Source organism: Notolepis coatsorum (genome assembly GCF_963971535.1).
Source record: "Notolepis coatsorum genome assembly, chromosome: 9".
Classification (NCBI taxonomy): Eukaryota; Metazoa; Chordata; class Actinopteri; order Aulopiformes; family Paralepididae; genus Notolepis; species Notolepis coatsorum.
Window position 1 is genome coordinate 128,696,039 of NC_140173.1, and position 21,171 is coordinate 128,717,209.

General features: G+C 42.4%; 1 protein-coding gene across 3 annotated transcripts; it reads left to right on the forward strand.

The window, feature by feature from the left end:
• The first annotated feature begins 196 nt into the window (after nt 1-196).
• On the forward strand, nt 197-19,345 carry ecd (ecdysoneless homolog). 3 transcript variants are annotated; one of them, XR_014620095.1, is made up of 15 exons: nt 197-328; nt 624-856; nt 974-1,091; nt 2,885-2,972; nt 5,442-5,620; nt 6,046-6,238; nt 7,049-7,177; nt 7,371-7,496; nt 7,623-7,708; nt 9,270-9,373; nt 15,490-15,709; nt 16,429-16,496; nt 16,616-16,836; nt 17,010-18,348; nt 18,431-19,345. XR_014620095.1 is itself a non-coding variant. In XM_084321550.1 (14 exons), the coding sequence occupies exons 2-14, from the start codon at nt 649-651 to the stop codon at nt 17,226-17,228; spliced, it is 1,959 nt and encodes a 652-aa protein (XP_084177676.1). In that variant the 5' UTR covers nt 197-328; nt 624-648; the 3' UTR covers nt 17,229-19,345. The 3 variants fall into 3 exon arrangements, 2 of the variants coding, with proteins under 2 accessions (XP_084177676.1, XP_084177677.1); XM_084321550.1 differs by having other exon boundaries at nt 17,010-19,345; XM_084321551.1 differs by having other exon boundaries at nt 17,013-19,345.
• Nucleotides 19,346-21,171: the final 1,826 nt, after the last annotated feature.

The window sequence follows — 21,171 nt, forward strand, 5'->3', positions numbered from 1 at the left end:
TAATTAACTCATAGATAATTATATATATTATTTAATAGAACACTATATTTTTAAATAATTTCAATTTATTTTTAAAGTTTTTTTTTAATCTCGGAATAATAACGACTTAGTGACGATACGTGCAATGTAGTCAGTAGGAACCATTAGTGATTTGCACAATTTGATAGTCGAAAACATTGCACTCGAGGACACAAACACAGGGTGAAACGGCGTGACAACGATATAGCTGCTTTTGACATTTGGAAACTGTATCGATTTCTCCGGACATCAAAATCTCATCCTTATATCCTCGTCTCTTTTATTATTGTCACACTCACTTCGTTATCCGGTAACAGTACTGTATATTTGAATATCGTATATGTCACACATGTAACATTACTAAATACCTGTATGTCATGTATGTCCCTATGCCATACATGTCATGTATGTCATAAATGTCACTATGAATTGAAAATGGGGGACCCTGATGTAAACAAGACAAACGTCTTTCTCTGGTCTGCATCCCCTTAACAATTGTGTGTATTGAGCCGTACTGTATTGTACCCATTCTGCAATCTGTTAAATAAAGTTTTCATTCATTCATTCATTCATTCATTCATTCATTCATTCATTCATTTTTACAGGTAAATTCCAGCGTGTTCCACCACCATGGACCTACTGTCTCGAAGAGTGGTGCAGGAAGACGTGGTCCTGTACACACTGTTCCTCGTACAGCCCGATGATGGTTCCAATCCACAAGCCACTGAGCAACGTCTGACACAGCTGGCAGAGGAGATTCTGGCAAAGGTCGCTCCACACCTCATGCAGTACATCTGGCAACATCAGCCATTCAACCTGAAATACCACCCCGAGAAAGGTACACGCTAGTTAATATAGCAGAGGTTAATGCTTTTTTAAAGGCTATTAATTTAAAGGTCTAGTATTATGATTGTGATTTGGTCAAAGGCTGACTTGGGTTCTTCTTTGTTGACAGGAGATGTCCCTGCTCACCTTGGAGGTAGCACTCAGTTCGGTGACAACATGGAGGATGAGTGGTTCATCGTTTACCTCCTGCAACAGATCACGGCAGCCTTCCCACAGTTGGCAGCCAGGTGAATCACTTTTCTGTTATTGGTTTATCTTTCATTAATGAATGAATGAATGAATGAATGAATGAGAACTTTAATTAACAGATTGCAGAATGGGTACAATACAGTACGGCTCAATACACACAATTGTTAAGGGGATGCAGACCAGAGAAAGACGTTTGTCTTGTTTACATCAGGGTCCCCCATTTTCAATTCATAGTGACATTTATGACATACACAACATACATGACATTTATGGCATACAGGTATTTATTTAGTACTGTTACATTTGTGACATATACGATATGCAAATATACAGTACTGTTACCCATATATCCTGACAGAGAGTATACATATGATGGGGAGGAGACTGTACATTAGGAGGGGGTGGGTGGGTGGGTGGGAGAGAAATATACATACGGTGGGGAGAGAATATATACATGCGGTGGGGAGGAGACTGTCTATTAGGAGGGGGTGGGGGTAAATATTACTTACTAGATATTATTCTCATAGTACTATTCATTTGTTGTTGGGGTTAAATCGTGACCCAAGGGGACAGGGTTTGTACAGCACGTAAACAAACCTATTCTTGGCCTGCCGGTGAGAATTTTTACGGCAACATTTCAGTCAGGCAACTCGCCTAAATAATTTGTATTCAGAATAAATGTAAATACATTTTATCATGGTGCTGCCATCAAGGACCTGGCATGTTTCTGAATCACTCCCCCCGCTAAGCATAATTTAAAGCCAGCCAAACATAAGCACAGGGAGTGATCAATTATACCCCCTCCCGGGGAAACCATACAATATATAATTATAAAGCCTTCTCGGACCATGAGAAACGAAGCTCGCAGGTGGATGCTGGGGTGGTGGTGGGAGTGAAAGTAATGCACAGGGAAGCATCCGCAGCAGAGAGGCAGCTAGGTGACACATCGCCACTTGGTGATGCATGATGCAGCGCCACTGGAGTTGACTGCCTGAACTAGCTTCACAGGCTTCGCATCATGTCAAGAAATACTGGCATTTACTCCGTTTAGTAGTTTAGAGCCTTCGACTTTCTGTGCAGAGTCCGTATGCTGCGCCCCCGGAAGCTCTTGCACACACAACACAATTTACCACAATAGTTTCTATTTTTCTGAGATTAAATACTTTTGTCTTTCAAAACCACTCTCAAAGAACACCTACGGGAGACTGCTATTCGAAACTGGCCCCTGTAAATGTCCTAACCCAACCCCCTCCAATGTACAGTAATTTACCTAATATGGTTTTGTCAATATTCCAATGTACAGTTTTGCTTGTTTGTACAGTGTTTCCCCCCCCCAACCCCCTCCAACGTACAGAAAATTACCTAGTATGGTTGTCAATATTCCAATGTACAGTTTTGCTTGTACAGTTGCACAGTGTTTCCCCCCCCCAACCCCTCCTACCCAACCCCACCCAACCTCCTCCAATGTACAGTTTTTACGTCAAATGTATATACTCCCTTTTCTGGACTCTTTTGGTATCACAAACGGTACTGTATTTGCAAATCTGGTATGTCATAAATTTATAGATGTAGCAGTACTGTCTATCTGTATGTCATGTATGTCATATATGTCCTGATGAATTGAAAATGGGGGACCCTGATGTAAACAAGACGAAAGTCTTTCTCTGGTCTGCATCCCCTTAACAATTGTGTGTATTGAACTGTACTGTATTGTACCCATTCTGCAATCTGTTAATAAAGTTTTCAATCAATCAATCAATCAATCAATCAATCAATGATGGGTTTTTTCTTCTAATTTCCACTTAATTTAGATTTAAATGTCTGTGCACAGGATTGAGGATAACGATGGGGAGTTTGTTCTGATTGAAGCAGCAGACTACCTTCCCAAGTGGCTGAATCCAGAGAGCAGTGATAACAGGGTGAGATGTGCGGTTAGTTGGTTACAAGGAGGAAGGTTTTGGTCCAGCGATTGTGATCCATGCATCGCTTATCAAACTGCAGTGTTCCTCTTGGACTGTTTTCAGGGGTGGTGGTTTTAGTTTTGCAATAGACGTGTGTCCTGATTGAAAGGGTTACTGTCGAGTAAATATTGGTTATATCCATCTATTATATATATATATATGGGGTGACGTGACAGTGGCTCAGGAGGTAAAGAGGTCGTCTGGTAATCGGAAGGTTCCCGGGTTCGATTCCCGCTCCTCCCGGTCAGTGCGTCGAAGTGTCCTTGAACAAGACACTTAACCCCTAATTGCCTCTGCCGTCGGTGTGTGAATGTGTGAGTGAATGTGTGGAACAAAAAATTGTTAATCGCTTTGGATAAGAGCGCTGTATAAAATGTAAATGTGTAGTGCCATGAGAACTACAAGTGAATGCACTTGGAATACAGTTGGTTGGGTTATAGTTTGTTAAGCTTGATGATTGGCTGCCCCGCAAAGGCAGTGATAGGGGCAACACTGAACCATTCATGTACTCTGCTGTCTATACAGGTGCAGCTCGATAAATTAGAATATTGTGGAAAAGTTATTTTATTTCAGTAATTCAAAAAGCGAAACTCTCGTAGATTATACATTCATTACACACAAAGTGAAATTTTTCAAGCCTTTATTTGTTTTAATTTAGATGATTATGTCTTACAGCTCATGAAAGCCCAAAATTCTGTATCACCAATAAAAAATTTAAAATAGATGTATTTTTCTTTTGTATATAGAAATGTCGGCCTTCTGAAAAGTATTTTCATATATGTTCACTCAGTAACGGAACGTAGACCAATCTCGGTCACTCTCTTTGTCTGTAGACCAAATTCGGTCACGCCCCATTTTGCGCGACATCCAGGCTTTTTTTACTGTCAGCGTTTGGGAATTTCATGTCGACAGCTAGGTGAAGTGAAATTATACTTATTTTAGAATATATATATCAAATTTCATGAGTATTCATCTATATTTAGTCATCTAAAGACTATTAGATATGAACGTATGTTATGTACCAGTAAAAAGTGGGAATCTCAAGAATGTGTTTTGGGCGACGGTGTTTACAAGTGTGCGGGTACTCCGGGTAGCCTCTCTAATCAATTTAACGTTATAGACAACACTTTCTGTTGTCAGTAGATGGCAGCATTGGTTTAAAAGGTGAAAATGTTATGACTACAAAATGACTACAAATCCCAAGACATTTATCACCTAGTTCACAGGTGATGATCAACACCTCTACCAACAACACGGTCACAGTAGGTGATGAATCCATACAGGAAGTCAACTCCTTCACTTACCTAGGCAGCATCTTGGATAAGAAGGGCGGCACAGATGGCGATGTCACAGCCAGAGTAGGCAAAGCCAGAGCAGCCTTCATCATTCTGAAGAACATCTGGTCCTCCAAGGACATCGCCATGACAATCAAAGTGCGGCTCTTCAATTCAAATGTAAAATCCGTCCTTCTCTACGCTTCAGAGACTTGGAGAATGACGAAAAGAACATTGCAGAAGATACAGACCTTTATAAACAGCTGTCTGAAACGCATCTTTGGAATCCGGTGGCCAAACAAAATCAAGAATGAGGAACTATGGCTGAAAGGAAGACAGGAACCAATGGAGAAGCAGATCCTGAGACGAAAGTGGGGATGGATAGGCCACACTTTGAGGAAACCGGCTACCAGTACTACACGCCAGGCCCTGACTTGGAATCCCCAGGGGAAGCGGAAGAGAGGGCGGCCTAAGAACACCTGGAGGCGGGACACTGAGGCAGAGCTCAAGAGACGAGGAACTACCTGGGGGGAGGCAGAAAGGACAGCCTAAAGCCGTGTTGGATGGAGAAAAGTCGTAGATGGCCTATGCTCCATTGGGAGCGATGGGCCTAAGTAAGTAAGTCACAGGTCAGCACCGGATTAGGAAAACGTGATCTGAACAGCGTTTTAACTATTAATGCAACCTGAATATAGTGACAGAGAATGGTCACCTAATTATCTTAACAAAAGTGCATCATTAGCATTATGTTTGTTGTATAAAGGGGAACATAATGGTACAATTTAAGATTTTAATGTTATCCGCATATAAAGGACAAATAAAACATAGTTAATTTGTAAGAAACCTCAATGAAAACGGCGCAGGGTAAGTTATATTCGCTATTGTTATAAAAATGTGATGGAATCCTATAAAAATGTGGACGCATTTGGTCACCGTGACGTGTTACTTGGTTGGGGGCTCCTTTTGCATAAATTACTGCATCAATACAGCTAAATATATAGACTTGTCCACGATATTCTAATTTATTGAGCTGCACCTGTATATCTTATCTTATGCCCCATTCCTGTTTATCCGTGTAACCATCTGTATTCTAGCCTGTGTAATGTTTTTATTTCCTTCTGTATTCATCTTTCCTCTCGTTTTCCCCCGTCAGGTGTTCTTCCATAAGGGGGAGCTGCACATCCTGCCCTGCCCGTCCCGGTCCAGTGCAGTGGGCTTTCCCAGAGACGTGGTGCCCAGCGTGGCCCAAGCTCTGGCCCTGCTCTCCTCCCACACACAGGCTTGCCTGGCTGACCCCAAGATCCGCTCAGCCCTGGGGAAACGCCTGGAGGGGTGAGAGAGAATCACTTGATACTACATCATGTCAAGTTATCGTTATGTTTAGAAAAGGAGGCATACTTGTATAATAATAATAATAATAATAATAATAATAATAGATTGAATTTGTAATGCACTTTTTGTTCGCTGGGATCCCAAAGTGCTACACTACAGGGTTAAAAACAGTTAAAAAAAATATATAGTTATTAGTAAAAACAAATAAAATACAGAATAAAAATAAGATAAAAATAGAACATAGTTAATTAAAAACATAGTATAAACAGAAAATGAAAAAACAGCAGCACTAGAAAATAAAAATAAAAAGCCAGGTAGGTTTTCAGGCCTGCTTTAAAAGAGTCCAGGCTCTGTATGATATAGTACCAAAGTAGCGATGGATTATGAATATATGATATATATAGCTGTGTGTGTGTTTCTCCCAGATACCCAGAGAAGATTTCAGCTGGACTCCACCATGCCCACTGCTTCCTGCCTGCAGGTGTTGGCATGGTGTTGTCACATCGACCAGACCTGATAGCCCCAGCAGTATCGGCGTTCTACCTGCGGGACCCAGTGGACCTCCAGGCCTGTCGGAGCTTCAAGACCTTTCCCCCTGACACACGTGTCCTCACATCGGTATACATTGTCTCGGGTCCATCCATAGTTGGCCAGCTCGTTCATGCAGGTTCAGCTTGCTTACATATACAGTAGCTGCATAAGCAAGCTGGGCCGCTGTTCTGGCAAGGACATTTCTGATATACACGTATATTGGTTATCATTTGGACAATTTCCCAATAATCGACGTGAGAAAAAGGCAAAGGTGACAAGCCTAATAAACGCCATCTTAGGTTCACCTCATTTGGAAAATCTGTTTTAATCTTATTTAATTTAAAACTTTAGTCGTGGTGGCATGTTTTGATCACAGCTTCTAATAACATTTTTATTTGATTGTCCTTTATTCATATAAGTTATTCTATTTACATCTCTTTTGCAAGCGATATCTTGTGTGAATATTGTAACAGTCTGTGGGTTATCATAATAATATACTGTTGTCTGTGATTATTGTCACAGCTAGTGGGTTATCATAATAATAATAATGCTGCTGTCAGTGAATATTGTCACTGCCAGTGGGTTATTATCATCATAATGTACTGCTATCTATGAATATTGTCACAGCCAGTGGGTTATTATCATCATAATGTACTGCTATCTATGAATATTGTCACAGCCAGTGGGTTATCATAATAATGTACTGTTGTCTGTATCCCCCCCCCCCCCCATATTTATTTATATTCAGTTCAAATTGTATTGCCTATATTTATGTCTTTCTAACTATTACCATGCCCATACCTGTGCCTCCCCTTCCCCCTCCCCATGCTACTATGACGCCGGCTGCATTTCCCCCAAGGAGATCAATAATAAAGGAACATCTTATCGTATCTACAGGTCAGGTTTACCCGCTGCCTGTATGCTCAGCTACAGCAGCAACAGTTCATATCAGACCGAAGGAGTGGCTTCACCTTACCCGCCCGCTCTGATCCCCACTACCGAGCCCATGAGCTGGGCATGAAGCTGGTGAGCCTGCCCCCACCTCCTCTACTGACCACCAGCACCTTATTTCTGATCATCTCTTGGAATAAGAAAATCACACATTTTATTTGAATTATGTGGCAAAAAAAGGGGTTACCTTAATCTCTCTCTCTCCTCTCTCTCTGTGTGTGTGTGTGTGTGTCTGTGTCTGTGTGTGTCTGTGTGTCACCACTCCCAGGCCCATGGCTTTGAGATCCTCTGCTCCAGGTGCACACAGCCGTCTTCAGAGCCTGATGCCCCGGTCAGCTGTAACCCTCAGTGGAAGAGCTTCCTGGACAGTCTGAAGAGGAACGGATACTTCCAGGTCAGTTGCTAATCTCTAGCAGGGAAGTGAACCGGAAGGCTATTGTAGGCCATAACAACAACAAAAAAAGAGACTGTGTTTGAACTATCCCACCGGTTGAAAAGCTGAACGTTGTGTTTGATACAGGGGCAACTGGAGGGCTCCGCCCACTACAGAGAGCTGATGACGTCGGCGGAACACTTCTTCAAACAGTCGGTCTCCTCGTCACAAAGGTGAGGTATGTGTGTGTGTGTGTGCTGTAGGGCTGACCCCTATTCAGGGCTGTACGCTAAGCTTTTTCACTAGGGGCACACTTGCCCCTAAATGAGAAATTTAGGGGCAAAAAATATTTTTTAGGGGCACATTTTTAAATAACAATTTTACCATTATTTATATCGATTGTTTTTTATTTAAAAAAAAAGAATTTTTTTTATTTTATATAATTTTTTTTTAATAAAATATATATATTATATAATCATTCTTGTAGTTGTATTATCTGCGAGACATCGCCACCACGCAACAAGTCTAAATGCTCGCTATATGCAACCAGCTCCACTGTCTGTGTGTACTGAGTAGCCTCCAGCTACGGCCAGGATTCTCCGGCGCTGCAGCTGGTCCCTATTGACTATATTCAGCGTGCCCTCAGCTCAAATACGCATCGACTCAGTGTTATAAGACATTGATATCAGGACGGAGCTATCTGAACTATTTAGTTTAATGGGACGTTTCGTTTTGAACAGTAAGCTAACGCAAGCTATCATGCACTACTAGACTTACTGGAGCATTTGTTGATAGCTATCAGTAGCTAGCCGGCTGGCAGGCTCACCGAGGTCCCAGTGTTTACAACAGCCACGGGCTGGAGGAGGAGCAGACGCCGTAGCTCGCTGATTATACCTGCTGAGTGCTCACTGCTCAGCTCGCGTGAGTGACGTCATCGCGTCATCACACGCCTTGGATAATTTAGGAGTGAAATGCGAATCCAAGGCTTGAAAGCACTACTCGCAAGCCCGCCCCCAGATAATATTTACCAATCGCAACGGCCAATTAAAGGGGCAATTCGCGACGATATCATCGCACTGTACAGCCCTGCTATTAGTCGATTAGTCTACTAATCGGTTGAAAGGAGCCATAGTCGACTGCCAACCTCTTAGTCGAATACAAAAATATATATATATATATATATATATATTATAAATAATTTTTTTTATTTTTTATCATTCTTTCCAAAAGAAAAGAGGCCTAGAAGTGTGGCTAACGCTAATGGCACGCATACCAGAGGCTAACTGCCTACGAAAACAGGCACAGAGGCACTGAAAGAGGATTTCACCCATCTAATGAACACACTAGACTAGACAAATATCAAGATGTATCCATCAGTGGACCAATTGCATGCTTTTGCAGAGGACAAGAAGCCTTCAGTCGACTCCTTCAGACATTAAGCACCCCCCACAGCCCAAATGGAATGATACAAAATATATTATATATTATACTTTTTTTTTTTTTTTTTTTTTTTTTTTTTTTTTATACTAATAGTCGACTAACGGCACATTTTGGCCAATCAAAGTCGACTATCCAAATCCTTAGTCGGGGACAGCCCTAGTGTGCTGCATTATCCTTGTTCATTATTCAACTGCTTGTTGTATCCGAATATGGATCTGTTTACTTTATTTGCATATTTTAAATTTGTTATGCTTTTCATTTGTATCCAAATATGGATCTGTTTACGTTGTGTGTGTTGTGTGCGTGTGTGTGTGTTGTGTGTGTGTGTGTGTGTGTGTGTGTGGGTGGCTCCAGCTGCAAGGCCCCAGGGGAGGAGGTCCTCCAGCTGCTACAGAGCTGTCCTCCCTTCAACCTGGAGGAGCTCAGGAGACAAGAGGCTCGGCTCCCCCCAGAGGACAGTGAGTGGAAGTGCACCTCATTAGACCAGACCAGGCTTTCCTAACTTTGGGGGTCATAAATGGAATCCCTTGAAAAATTCCTAATTGAACAAAAAATTACTTTAACAATATTTGTCCATTATTATTATTCTCCTGACAACAAAAACGTCTGCCAACAGCTGTTTGACTGCACAGAAGCCACTGTGACAGCTATGCAGCTTGCCTACAACCAGATCACGGTTTCCGCTAGAAAGAATTGGTGCCTGTCCACGTGTGTGCGGGAATATTCCAATGTCCTGGACAAATGAGATAAATTCCAGTCAAATATAATTTATTTATTGAGCTTATTGCAATAACGTTATACCTGATGCTTAATACCTATTGTCAATCAAAATAATCACAGTTACCATTTGTAATAAAAATTAACGTTACATTACCTCCACTCTGGCTGCACTGTTTGGGTCCATGTGTAGCACAACTCAGTTAGCCACAATTTCAGTGTGTCCGTCTGCACTGCAACAGCTCTCTCTTTCTCTTTCTCTTTCTCGCTCTCTCTCTCTCTCTCCTTTCTCTCTCTCTCTCTCTCTCTCTCTCTCTCTCTCTCTCTCTCTCTCTCTCTCTCTCTCTCTCTCTCTCTCTCTCTCTCTCTCTCTCTCCACTCATTGAATGGCAGATTTGTTGAGGTGCAGCCAGGATGGCTCTGGTATTTGGGTCCATGTAGCACAACATACGTAGGCGTGTCAGTCTAGGTTCTGAACGTTATGCAAAGTACAATTTTGGATACATGCAAACACAAACCATTGTTTTTATCTTTTAGATAATGCTAATGTAGCTGTATACCAATGTATGTCCTGGCTCACACACACACACACACACACGCAATCTCCCAAATCCAGCTGCATCGGAAGGTAAACACACATGCCTCAAGGGATTTCAGAGCGAGACTCCTATTTGCGCTAGATTCCTGTTTCAGTGGCAAAAACAAGCACTTTTAGTGGACGTACGGTACTTGGTAACCAAATACAAATAAGAGAGACATATTTTCACAGGACATCATGACCGGAGAGATTTTAATATGTCAGACTTCAACGGGTAAAAAAAACGGTAATTACAGGATAATGGAAATTGTTTATTAATAAGTAAACCTCCAACATGAAAGACACAATTTCCATGTGTTAAATGCTGGCGTCACAGGAATTCTTCAGCCTATATATATATAGATATGGGGTCATCTGTGGGGAAACATTTTTGGGAACTGGAGTTCTATATCCATAGACGAATAACCATGTAGTTTAAGTTTAAGTTTATCTATTTACTTTTTACCCAGGCAGGGACAGTGCACATTAATCAACATCTTCAGTTTCCACATCAATGTAAATGTGCCAGAATTAGCTAATGAGCTAGTAATAACCATGGCTGTATAGAAGGACACAGACTAGTCTCTGGAGCACATGCAGTACATAAACTCCCTGGTTCTGATCAAGCAACCTGATGATGACTGAGATCAATGTGTTATGTCTAGGGATGCACCGATCCGACTTTTTCAGTCCCGATACCGATACCTGGGCTTTGGGTATCGGCCGATACCGAGTACCGATCCAATACCCATTGTTCAATTAATAAACTGTATGCCTCACAGTGTGGAAGAGACTGGGATCATTATTTTGTGCAAGGCAACATCAGGCTTGACTTAAAACATTACTTTCCTAACTTAGTGAAACAAAATGTAACAAATTAAAATATAAATGTACTGAATTGCTATTTATTATTAAAATTAAATACAAAAAATTCTCCGATACCCGATCTAGCTATTTTAGTCATATCGGGGCTGATATCCAATATCAATATCGGATTGGTGCATCCCTAGTTATGTCACACTCCTACACAGCTCTCTGCCTGTACATCACAGCTCTGCCCCAAGTGCCATATAACTAACAGTTCACTGACCTCCACCACCAAATGAGCTTGACAGTGTGCCAATAACCTTGAATCACTATGTATACTATAACACATATTAAGCTGAACATTTACGAGTTATGCAGTGATATAGTTATCAGAAAAGTAAACAATATATTTTCTGCGGAAGGAAACTATACCTTTATGGCCATGTTCATTGTCATTTCCATGGACACAAGTGACTAAACATGGCGTTGAAGTAAGATTTTCAAATGTCTTTTAAAAAGTAGACTCAAATAGATATGAGGAAGACTTAATAAAACATTATTTATTCATTATGTTAAGGGAAATAAAAGATATGTGTCTTTTAGTCCACAATATGAGATCCACGATTGTCGACTGTCCACGTTCAATTTACCGGTAATTTGATTCTACAACGCATCTCAATGCAGCTCAATAATATATTACATCCTCAATGTTTTCAATCAGTACAAGCAGTCAGATAAATTAACTCTTTTATTTAGAAAGTTCTTAAATCAGAATGTCAACATAAATGTCTTTACATACATTTTATTAAATTGTAAATACAAATAAATACATAGTATATGCCTAGTCTACCTACATTTGTGTGTGAATTCCTTTCCGTTCTCAAAAACAACCTGAGCTGTAATCTACATGTGTTTTCTTTTCACTTGGCAGCTTTAAGACAGGGCACGTCCTGAATGTGGCAAACATCACACATTTGACTTTGAGTCTGAACACAGCAGACAACAAAACTGCACACTGAGATAGAAATGCAGTAATGTCTAATAAACATTAACATGTAGGCCTAACCTCCTCAAATCTTCTCATGTTCTCCCTTCCCTTCCCCTCTCTCCTCCCCTCCCCTCTCATCTCCTCTACTCCTCTCCTTCCCTCTCTACTCTCCTGCTCCCATCTCCCCTCTCCTCTACTCCTCTCTTCTCTACTCCTCACCTCCTCTACTCCCCTGCTCCCCTCTCTCCTCACCTCTCCTCTACTCCCCTGTTCCCCTCCTTTCCTCTACTCCCCTGCTCCCTTCTCTCCTCACCTCTCCTCTCCTCCCCTGCTCCCCTCTCTCCTCTCCTCCCATATCTCCTCTCCTCCCCTGCTCCCCTCTCCTATCTCCTCTCCTCTCCTCCCCTATCTCCTCTCCTCCCCTGCTCCCCTCTCCTATCTCCTCTCCTCCCCTGCTCCCCTCTCCTCTCCGCCCCTGCTCCCCTCTCTCCTCTCCTCCCCTATCTCCTCTCCTCCCCTGCTCCCCTCTCCTATCTCCTCTCCTCCCCTGCTCCCCTCTCCTATCTCCTCTCCTCCCCTGCTCCCCTCTCCTCTCCGCCCCTGCTCCCCTCTCTCCTCTCCTCCCCTATCTCCTCTCCTCCCCTGCTCCCCTCTCCTATCTCCTCTCCTCCCCTGCTCCCCTCTCCTATCTCCTCTCCTCCCCTGCTCCCCTCTCCTCTCCTCCCCTGCTCCCCTCTTCTCTACTCCTCCCATCTCTCCTCTTCTCTACTCCTCCCCTCTCTCCTCTACTCCCCTGTTTTCCCTTCCCCTACCCCCTCCCCTCTACTCCTCCTCCCCTCCCTGCTCTCCTCTCCTCTGCTCCCATCTATCCTCTCCTCCCCCCTCTCCTCTCATCTACTCCTCTCCTTTCCTCTCCTCTGCTCCCCTCCACTCTCTTCTCTCTCCTCTCCTATCCTCTCCTCTACTCCCTTCTCTCCTCTCCTCCCCTCTCTCATCTCCTCTACTCCCATGCTCTCCTCTCCTCCCCTGCTCCCCTCTTCTCTACTCCTCACCTCTCCTCTATTCCCCTGTTCCCCTCTCTCCTCCCCTGCTCCCCTCTTCTCTACTCCTCACCTCCTCTATTCCCCTGTTCCCCTCTCTCCTCCCCTGCTCCCCTCTTCTCTACTCCTCACCTCTCCTCTATTCCCCTGTTCCCCTCTCTCCTCCCCTGCTCCCCTCTTCTCTACTCCTCACCTCTCCTCTATTCCCCTGTTCCCCTCTCTCCTAACCTGCTCCCATCTTCTCTACTCCTCACCTCTCCTCTATTCCCCTGTTCCCCTGTTCCCCTCTCTCCTCTCCTCTTCTCTACTCCTCTCCTCCCCTCTTCTCTACTCCTCCCATCTCTTCTCTCCTCTACTCCTCTCCTCTGCTCTGCTCCCCTCCCTTCTCTCCTCTCCTCCCCTCTATCCTCTCCTCTTATCTCCTCCTCCCCTCTCTCATCTCATCTACTCGTCCCCACTCTCCTCTTCTCTACTCCTCCCATCTCTTCTCTCCTCTACTCCTCTCCTCTACTCCTCCTCACTGCCAAAGCTACTTTGAACCACACACAGCTAATTATTTTACACAGTGAAACCAATATCCTCTTCTGTTTTATAAAACAAGGAGTAATCTTTAACATGAGATGATTAAAAAATAATATTTTGTGTGTGTAGGTTGTTAATACTTCCTACAAGGATTAATGTTTAACACAAGACAATTAAAAAAACGATTGGCTTGTGTATGTAGTTGTTTTTTCAACTGCAAAACTCTGTCAACATCTGCAATATATATATATATATATATATATATTAGGGATGCTCGATATTGGCTTTTTTACCGATACCGATATTCCGATATTGTCCAACTCTTAATTTCCGATACCGATATCAACCGATACCGATATATGCAGGGTTTCCCCGTCCAAAAAACTGAATAATTTCAGGTAACTAATAATTTCACTGGATATATATATAACAAATATTGTTATTGTTTTTAATTTTTTTTAAACCGATACCGATATTTTCCGATATCACATTTTACTGCCGATATCGGCCGATAATATCGGTCGGCCGATAATATCGGACATCCCTAATATATATATATATATATATATATATATATATACATCATCTGTTTTATCTAATAAGTTAACAGTCTGTTCACTTCACTCCAATAATTTTTATTGCAGCAAAATGGGATTGTCAATCCAAAAGTATTATAATAATGAATACTTAGCGGGAATGTATCGATATAATATCGGCATGCAAAATATCGCAACATATCACTCTATCCCACGATTCCCACTCCTAATGAGTAGGGCCTAATCTCCAAAGAACACTACAGGTAATTCACACACATTTCAAAGTAACGCTGACCTGGTTGGTTTCACTCAAAGTTTCATGCTGGATAAAGTCCATCTAGTGGGTCACATGGGGCAGGTAAGACCGCTATATAGCTGTTAATTTCTACTAGAAACATGAACATAAACATGTTCTACTCAACAGAAGAGAATCTTATCATAAGCCGAGATAAGCGCTGACAGCCTAGCCATGCTGCTTCTGGGTGCGTCTCTACGCCCAGTGATTCTCCTCTGAACTGACCATTTCTGACCTTCTCTGTCCGCGTCTGGTATATTTATGAATTCTAATTAAACGAAAAATACATGAGGTTATGCTGTAGATTTGACTAGTATTTAATTTTTTTTAAATTTTTAATATGTTTTTGTAGATTTTTATTGCATTTTTACTACCGGGCAGTCCGGTATAGAGAGAGGGAGAGGAGGAAATGGGAGACAGAGCAGGGGAAGACATTCGGCAAAGAACGGAGGGTCCGGGAATCGAACCCGGGTCGGCCGTGCCGCGACGCAGCACATTACGTGGTTCGCCACTTGGGTGCCCCGATTTGACAGTATATCAGAAGCAACGTCACTCAACTGCATTATAACATAATATATATTTAATGCTCGCCAGTAATGGTCTGATAAATGTTTTACAACCCCGGCTTGTCAGGAGTAACATTATGAGATGAACAGACTTAAAACATTATCTTATTGCAGAAAACAGATTATGTTTATAATTATTAATTATGTACATTTATGTAGTTGTGTGTGTTAAAGTGGCACTATGCAATTTGTTGAACATTGTTTCATGTGCAATTGGCCAGTTTGTAATGCACACTAAATAATCTGATGAGCTTTCATATAAACTCTGTGAATAATTACATAATTCCTGTTTTTCCTTTTTATTGGTATATTTTCTTCTTCAGTTACACAGATATTGTGATGTATTGTAGATACAATTTCTTGCAATATATAGATTATCACAGATATGGTGATATTATCGTTATTGAGGGCCAAATATTGGTATGGTATTGTGAGTAACTCATATCGTCCCACCCCTATTTGATATGTTGTTGGGCTCTAATTTGCCTCCTCTCTGTGCTTGCTCCCTGCCTCTGTTCCTCTCCAGGTGACAGCTGGTTGGATCTTTCAGCTCAGGACTTGGAGCGCATGTTGGAGGAGAGATGTGGGAGAGGCCTGGGTGTCGGAGGCCAAGACGCCCGTTCTACCGGACAGAAGAGGGAGGAGACGGAGACGGAGGAGGCCAGTTACACCCTGGTGGCAGTGACCCAGAGCATGAAGACTTTCATCAATGCCATGTCTTCTCATGAGGGGGCTGAACTACCCTGGTGAGACTGACTGACTGATATAGTCCATGGTTTCTTAAACTGAGATTTTTTTTCTTTTTCTGGTGTGGGTCCCAGGCTCGTTGAAACACATCACAAACATTACTACTGTTGTCTTGTGGGGTCCCACCAGAAGGAGGCCAGGGACCCATTGTGGGCCCCATAGTTTTATACAGGATACAGTCCATATTGTTCATTGGCCATTGCATTAGTCAATACTGATTGATCGAGTCATTGTCTCTCAGAGCTTAGTTAGAGCGCTCTTGTTCGCTTATTACATAGTATAATTAGGAATTGATCTCTTCACATATCCCAAAAAACACATACATGTACACATTTCACCAGAGGTCTTAACGACTCCTCAACAGAGCTGTCGCTGGGGTTTGGAGCCTGTGGACTTTGAGTTATTGGGATGGGTCTCTCTGAACACGTGCCCCCCCTGCCACCACTTGGTTAATGTATACTGCCTCTAGTTAGTGATGGAAAGGCTGTTATCTCTCAGGAGGACAGTCCTGGTCCTCAGCGGTAATACAAAGCAAAAGCACAGCTATTTGACACCTACACATGCCTGAAAAAGGTGTCACACTGACTGAAGCATTTCTCTCTGAATCAATACTACCACTAATCTGTAACTTTGCCTTTGTCATATCCACCTGTCATAAAGATTAGTACCGGTACTCGGGGTCGCCGAATACCTCACCATGTCTCTTCCCTCCTACTAGGAGCCGTTCAAACGAGCCCTTCAAGTTGGACCCCGACTCCATGGCCAGTGCAGTGGACAGGCTACTAGGTTTGTTGACATTGTGTGGAAAAACTATTTGCGACGGTAAATGTTGCTTTAGCCCAAGCCACTACAGTATCTTCCTCTTCCTCTTCGCACATACTATAAATGCTATCCAATTATTTCAGGTGGTGAAGAAGAGGAGTTGGATTCAGATGATTTTGATGATGATGATGATGATGATGAGGAGGAGGAGGAAGAGGATAAAGAAGGAGATGAAGAAGAGGAAACGCTGTCTGGGCCACCGGGAGAGGAAGGGGCTGACGCTGTGAATAGTCTCAGAAGATACATGGATCAAATGGACCAGGAGCTGCTGGGCACCAACATTGGACAGAGCTTCACTCAGAAGGTACATTGATGATCTCCATCGTAATGTTTTATCTCTTTCTGAATAAAAAATCAATTCAATCCAAAGCATAATGAAATAATACATAGGCCAATATTAATACAAATATTGTGTTATCTCACTGTGGCATGTTTTGAAATTGATCCTATAAAGTGTTAATATCCATCTCCTTTCAGCAGGAGGGCGATCAGGCAGGCCTGGTCAACGGATCCCCTCATCCCCCCGGGGAAGGGTTGACTGAGGAAGAGGAGGAGATCCAGCCACTGGATGTGGACCTCAACCTGATCACCAACCTCTTGGAGTCCCTCAGCTCCCAGGCCGGGCTCGCCGGACCAGCCTCCAACCTGCTGCAGAGTCTGGGCATCCACCTGCCCCCCAATACAGACCGCTCATAATACACATGCAAAGGGGGGGATAATTTACGCTGGGTTCAGATTAACAGCACTCTGGTTGGCATCGGTCAGGCTGGGCAGCATGTCATGTTCAGTCTAGTTCGCCTTGTATTTTCTAAATTGAAAGAGGGGGAATTTGTCCTTAACCCTTTCGCTACCACACTATAGAAAATTACAGAATTGCTGCAAATAGCATATCAGAAAACAGCCCTTGTACTTGTTGTACAGAGAAAAAGAAGGGTCTAATTTTGATAGGCTCAACATCCAGATTGAAAGTTTCCATCAACGTTGACACTGGCAGATTTTCTCTCATTGAAATGTAATGATATCTGGTTTGCCGTCTACCTTCATAATGTAAACAAGCTTCTTCATTGGAGTGTTGATATGCTATTCCTGGCCAGCTTCTACCAAGTTATCATCAAGCTGTTTAGTAGGGCAGAGGTGGCCTGGAGGTTGGGAAGGTGGGCTTGTGACTGGAAGGCCGTCGGTTTGATCCCCCGGACGGGCAGGAAAAATCTGGGTGTGGAAGTGAATGAATAATGTTCTCCTGTCCATCAAGACCAAACACTGAAGAGCAATTGCTCCAGTGGGGCTGCTCAGTGGCCAACAGTGTCAGACTGTGGTTGAACTGGATGCGTGAACACTTAAGGCAACTAACTTGTGCTTCCGCGTTTTTCTGATTGGCCAGCGCTCTCCTTCGTGAATACCAGCCGCTCTACGCTCGTTCCCTACGCCGGAGACATTTTTAGAAAAACACAAAGCCGCCATCTTTAATGTCTCGCATAGGTAATATTAATACCGCGGCATTATGCATTCGTAATCCCCCCTACATAATAACCACGCAGGTTAATCATCAAAGGTTAATAATAATAACCACGCAGGTTAATTAGCAACGCTCGCACAATACCTAGGTTAATAATAAGTAGGCAATTGGCACAAGTGTAAATTATACATTCGTCACTCAGTTTTAACATCGACGCACTTAGCTCAACTCCTTCGCCAGCTTGCTGTGGAGCCTATGGTCACAAGTTCAAATCACTTCAATTATTATTATTATTTTTTTTTTTTTACGTTTAATTAATTTATCATCTCTATATAAACGTAACTAGCTATTCATATCGTTGTAATGTAGTTAATCAATCAATCATGTAACCTACTGTACCTGTGCTTTTACTGTACCTCTGCTTTGGCCTACAGCACAGCAGGTAATGTAGTTAATCAATCAATCATGTAACCTACTGTACCTCTGCTTTGGCTGGCCTACAGCACAGCAGGTAATAAAATGCATTAACAACACCCCTTAGATCATGTAACCTACTGTACCTCTGCGCTGGCTTGCACGTTGTAATGTAGTTAATCAATCAATCATGTAACCTGGTGTGAACGTATGTACTGTAACTGAGTGTGAAGCGGGGGTGTTGCTGAAACAAGAACAAGGAGACAACGTCTCTTTAATCATCTACTTTCATGACCTTAAATTGATGTACAGTAATACACAGAACACCGTAACGTCCCTGAACATGCACATTACACTTGAGTCCCATGTTTTGACCATGTTTATTGCAACAATGAATTATGCTGACCAAAGCTCTCTGTGACTTGTTTGAATCCTTATTCAACAACAATGGAGTACCATGACTTCTGAATATGAGCTATAATCTGGTGTTGGCTAGACAGGCCATACTTGTAAGTAGAAGAAATGCATTGTAGGGTTTGGTCTTTTCGTAGGCTTTGTTGACATCATGGGTGCCACCAGAGTTTGGGCATTCAATGAGAATTTCATTCAATATCCGTTTATACTCGATAAATACACTTGAGTAGTCATGTTGTGTTATTTTTTTTGCAAGTTAGTTTTTCACAAATAACAAAAAAAAGAGACGACTCAAGAATTTATAAACATTATAGAAATCCCTCCTAATTATTGAGCCTTGGCTTATTGAGCCATGTGTCTGAAATAATATGTTGATGTTTTATGAATCATCATCACATCAGCAGCTATTTTTATTTATGCTGAAGTTGAAAGAGTCCATTTTGTAACGTTTTAATGTGTCTGTTAAAAAATTACTTTTGAAATAAAGATTTTTGCAAAACGAATGTCCCAAACATAATAATGCATGTTTACAAATAAAGTAGTATTTTCTATATGAAAAATTAAATATGTATATCTGTTCTTTTATTTTAATTATTTTCAGCTCTTTAAGATTCAATGCTGGGCATAGAAATCTATTAAAGAAGATGTAAGCAGATTCTGTCCTCATTGTTGCTCAATAACTCCGTAGTTTAACATTAACTGTCCCTCTCAGACCATGTGAGATAAATTGAGTGAATTGCACACAAAAAAGCATGTGGAGGTAAAAACTGCTGTTCAGTCCAGAGACAAATATCCACACAACTGTTCTGTACTGTAATTGTTGACCCACTATTGTTTCACATTTGTACTGCTAGGTTTGTTGAGAGCAGTAGGCTACTGTCAGCCACTATGCCCATACATTATGTCTGATTATCACATGTCTTCACAACAATGAAAGGATTATGGTAGAACATTTACGAAGTGGTTCTTTAAGTGCTGCTTAATTTTCTAATAGCATGTACAGGTAGCAGAGAAACCAACAAGGTTACCTCAGGTGGTGGCTGGCTGCAAGGTGTAAACTGGATAACTAGCATTCTTTTGAAAAATAGATTTGTAAAAAGTAGTTGTAGATTGATGGTGCCTAAAGGCCACCTTTGAGCCCAGCAACTGTAAGGCAATAATCCTGTCCAGAAAGAGGAATCCATCTTGCCCTGAATTCTTTGGGAGCACTAAAATCAAGCTCAGTGAGCAGCTGGGACTTCTAGGACTGTGTATTGACAGAAAACTCCAGTGGAACAGCCATCTGTCTTAACATCTGCAAACGTACTGGACAATGTCTTGGAGCAATGCGGAAGTTGGCCAACAAGCTTGATCCTGGAGGCAGAGCCAACGTCTACAAAACCCAGGCCGGGAGTGTCATGGAATACTCCTGCCTCGCCTGGATGAATGTCTCACAAACCACACTTAGACAGCTAGATATCATCCAGAAAAAGGCACTAAAAATCATTGGTGTGGAATGGATGAGGACTATGCCCTAAAGGTTTATACCATCGCCAACAGTTGCAGCACACCAGATGCACACCCTCAACTGCCCAGCAGACCTGAAAGCACTGCTAACCTCAGCTCATGTCCCAGGACTAACACATGGAGGTTACCACCAAGGCATGCCCTGTCACTACCCAGGACTAACACCTGGAGGTTACCACCAAGGCATGCCCTGTCACTACCCAGGACTAACACCTGGAGGTTACCACCAAGGCATGCCCTGTCACTACCCAGGACTAACACCTGGAGGTTACCACCAAGGCATGCCCTGTCACTCCCCAGCACTAACACTGTTGCTTTGACAGGAGCTTTCTTCACTCTGCTATAACAACATGGAACAGCCTTCCCCTGCTATTGTTGGAAACATCACATAGAGTAGTGTTCATGCCTTCAAGAAGAGACTGAACAAACACCTCCTCCGTCTGAGACAGGAATCCTAAAGGACTCTCACACACACACACACACACACACACACACACACACACACACACACACACACACGTCACACACACACACCATCAGCTCCATATATATTCCTATAGTAGCTGCAGGTCAGTGATTGGCTCTGTGAATGATAAAAAAATAAAATAAAACTGCTAAATCTGCTAAAGCAGCAAAGGTGTAGTTTTGCTACATTTGCGAAAATCTACCTGCTAATATCAGTCAAGAAAGTAGAACGTCATGCAGAGATACTACACCTGGGTTTAGCACGCTACAGAATACATCCACCTGTAAGCCTGGCCTTCAGACATGAATATTTAGGAGAATATCTAAGGACATTTAAACATCCTTATTACATACGCCAATTGATAACACTTTTTTCTTTATAAC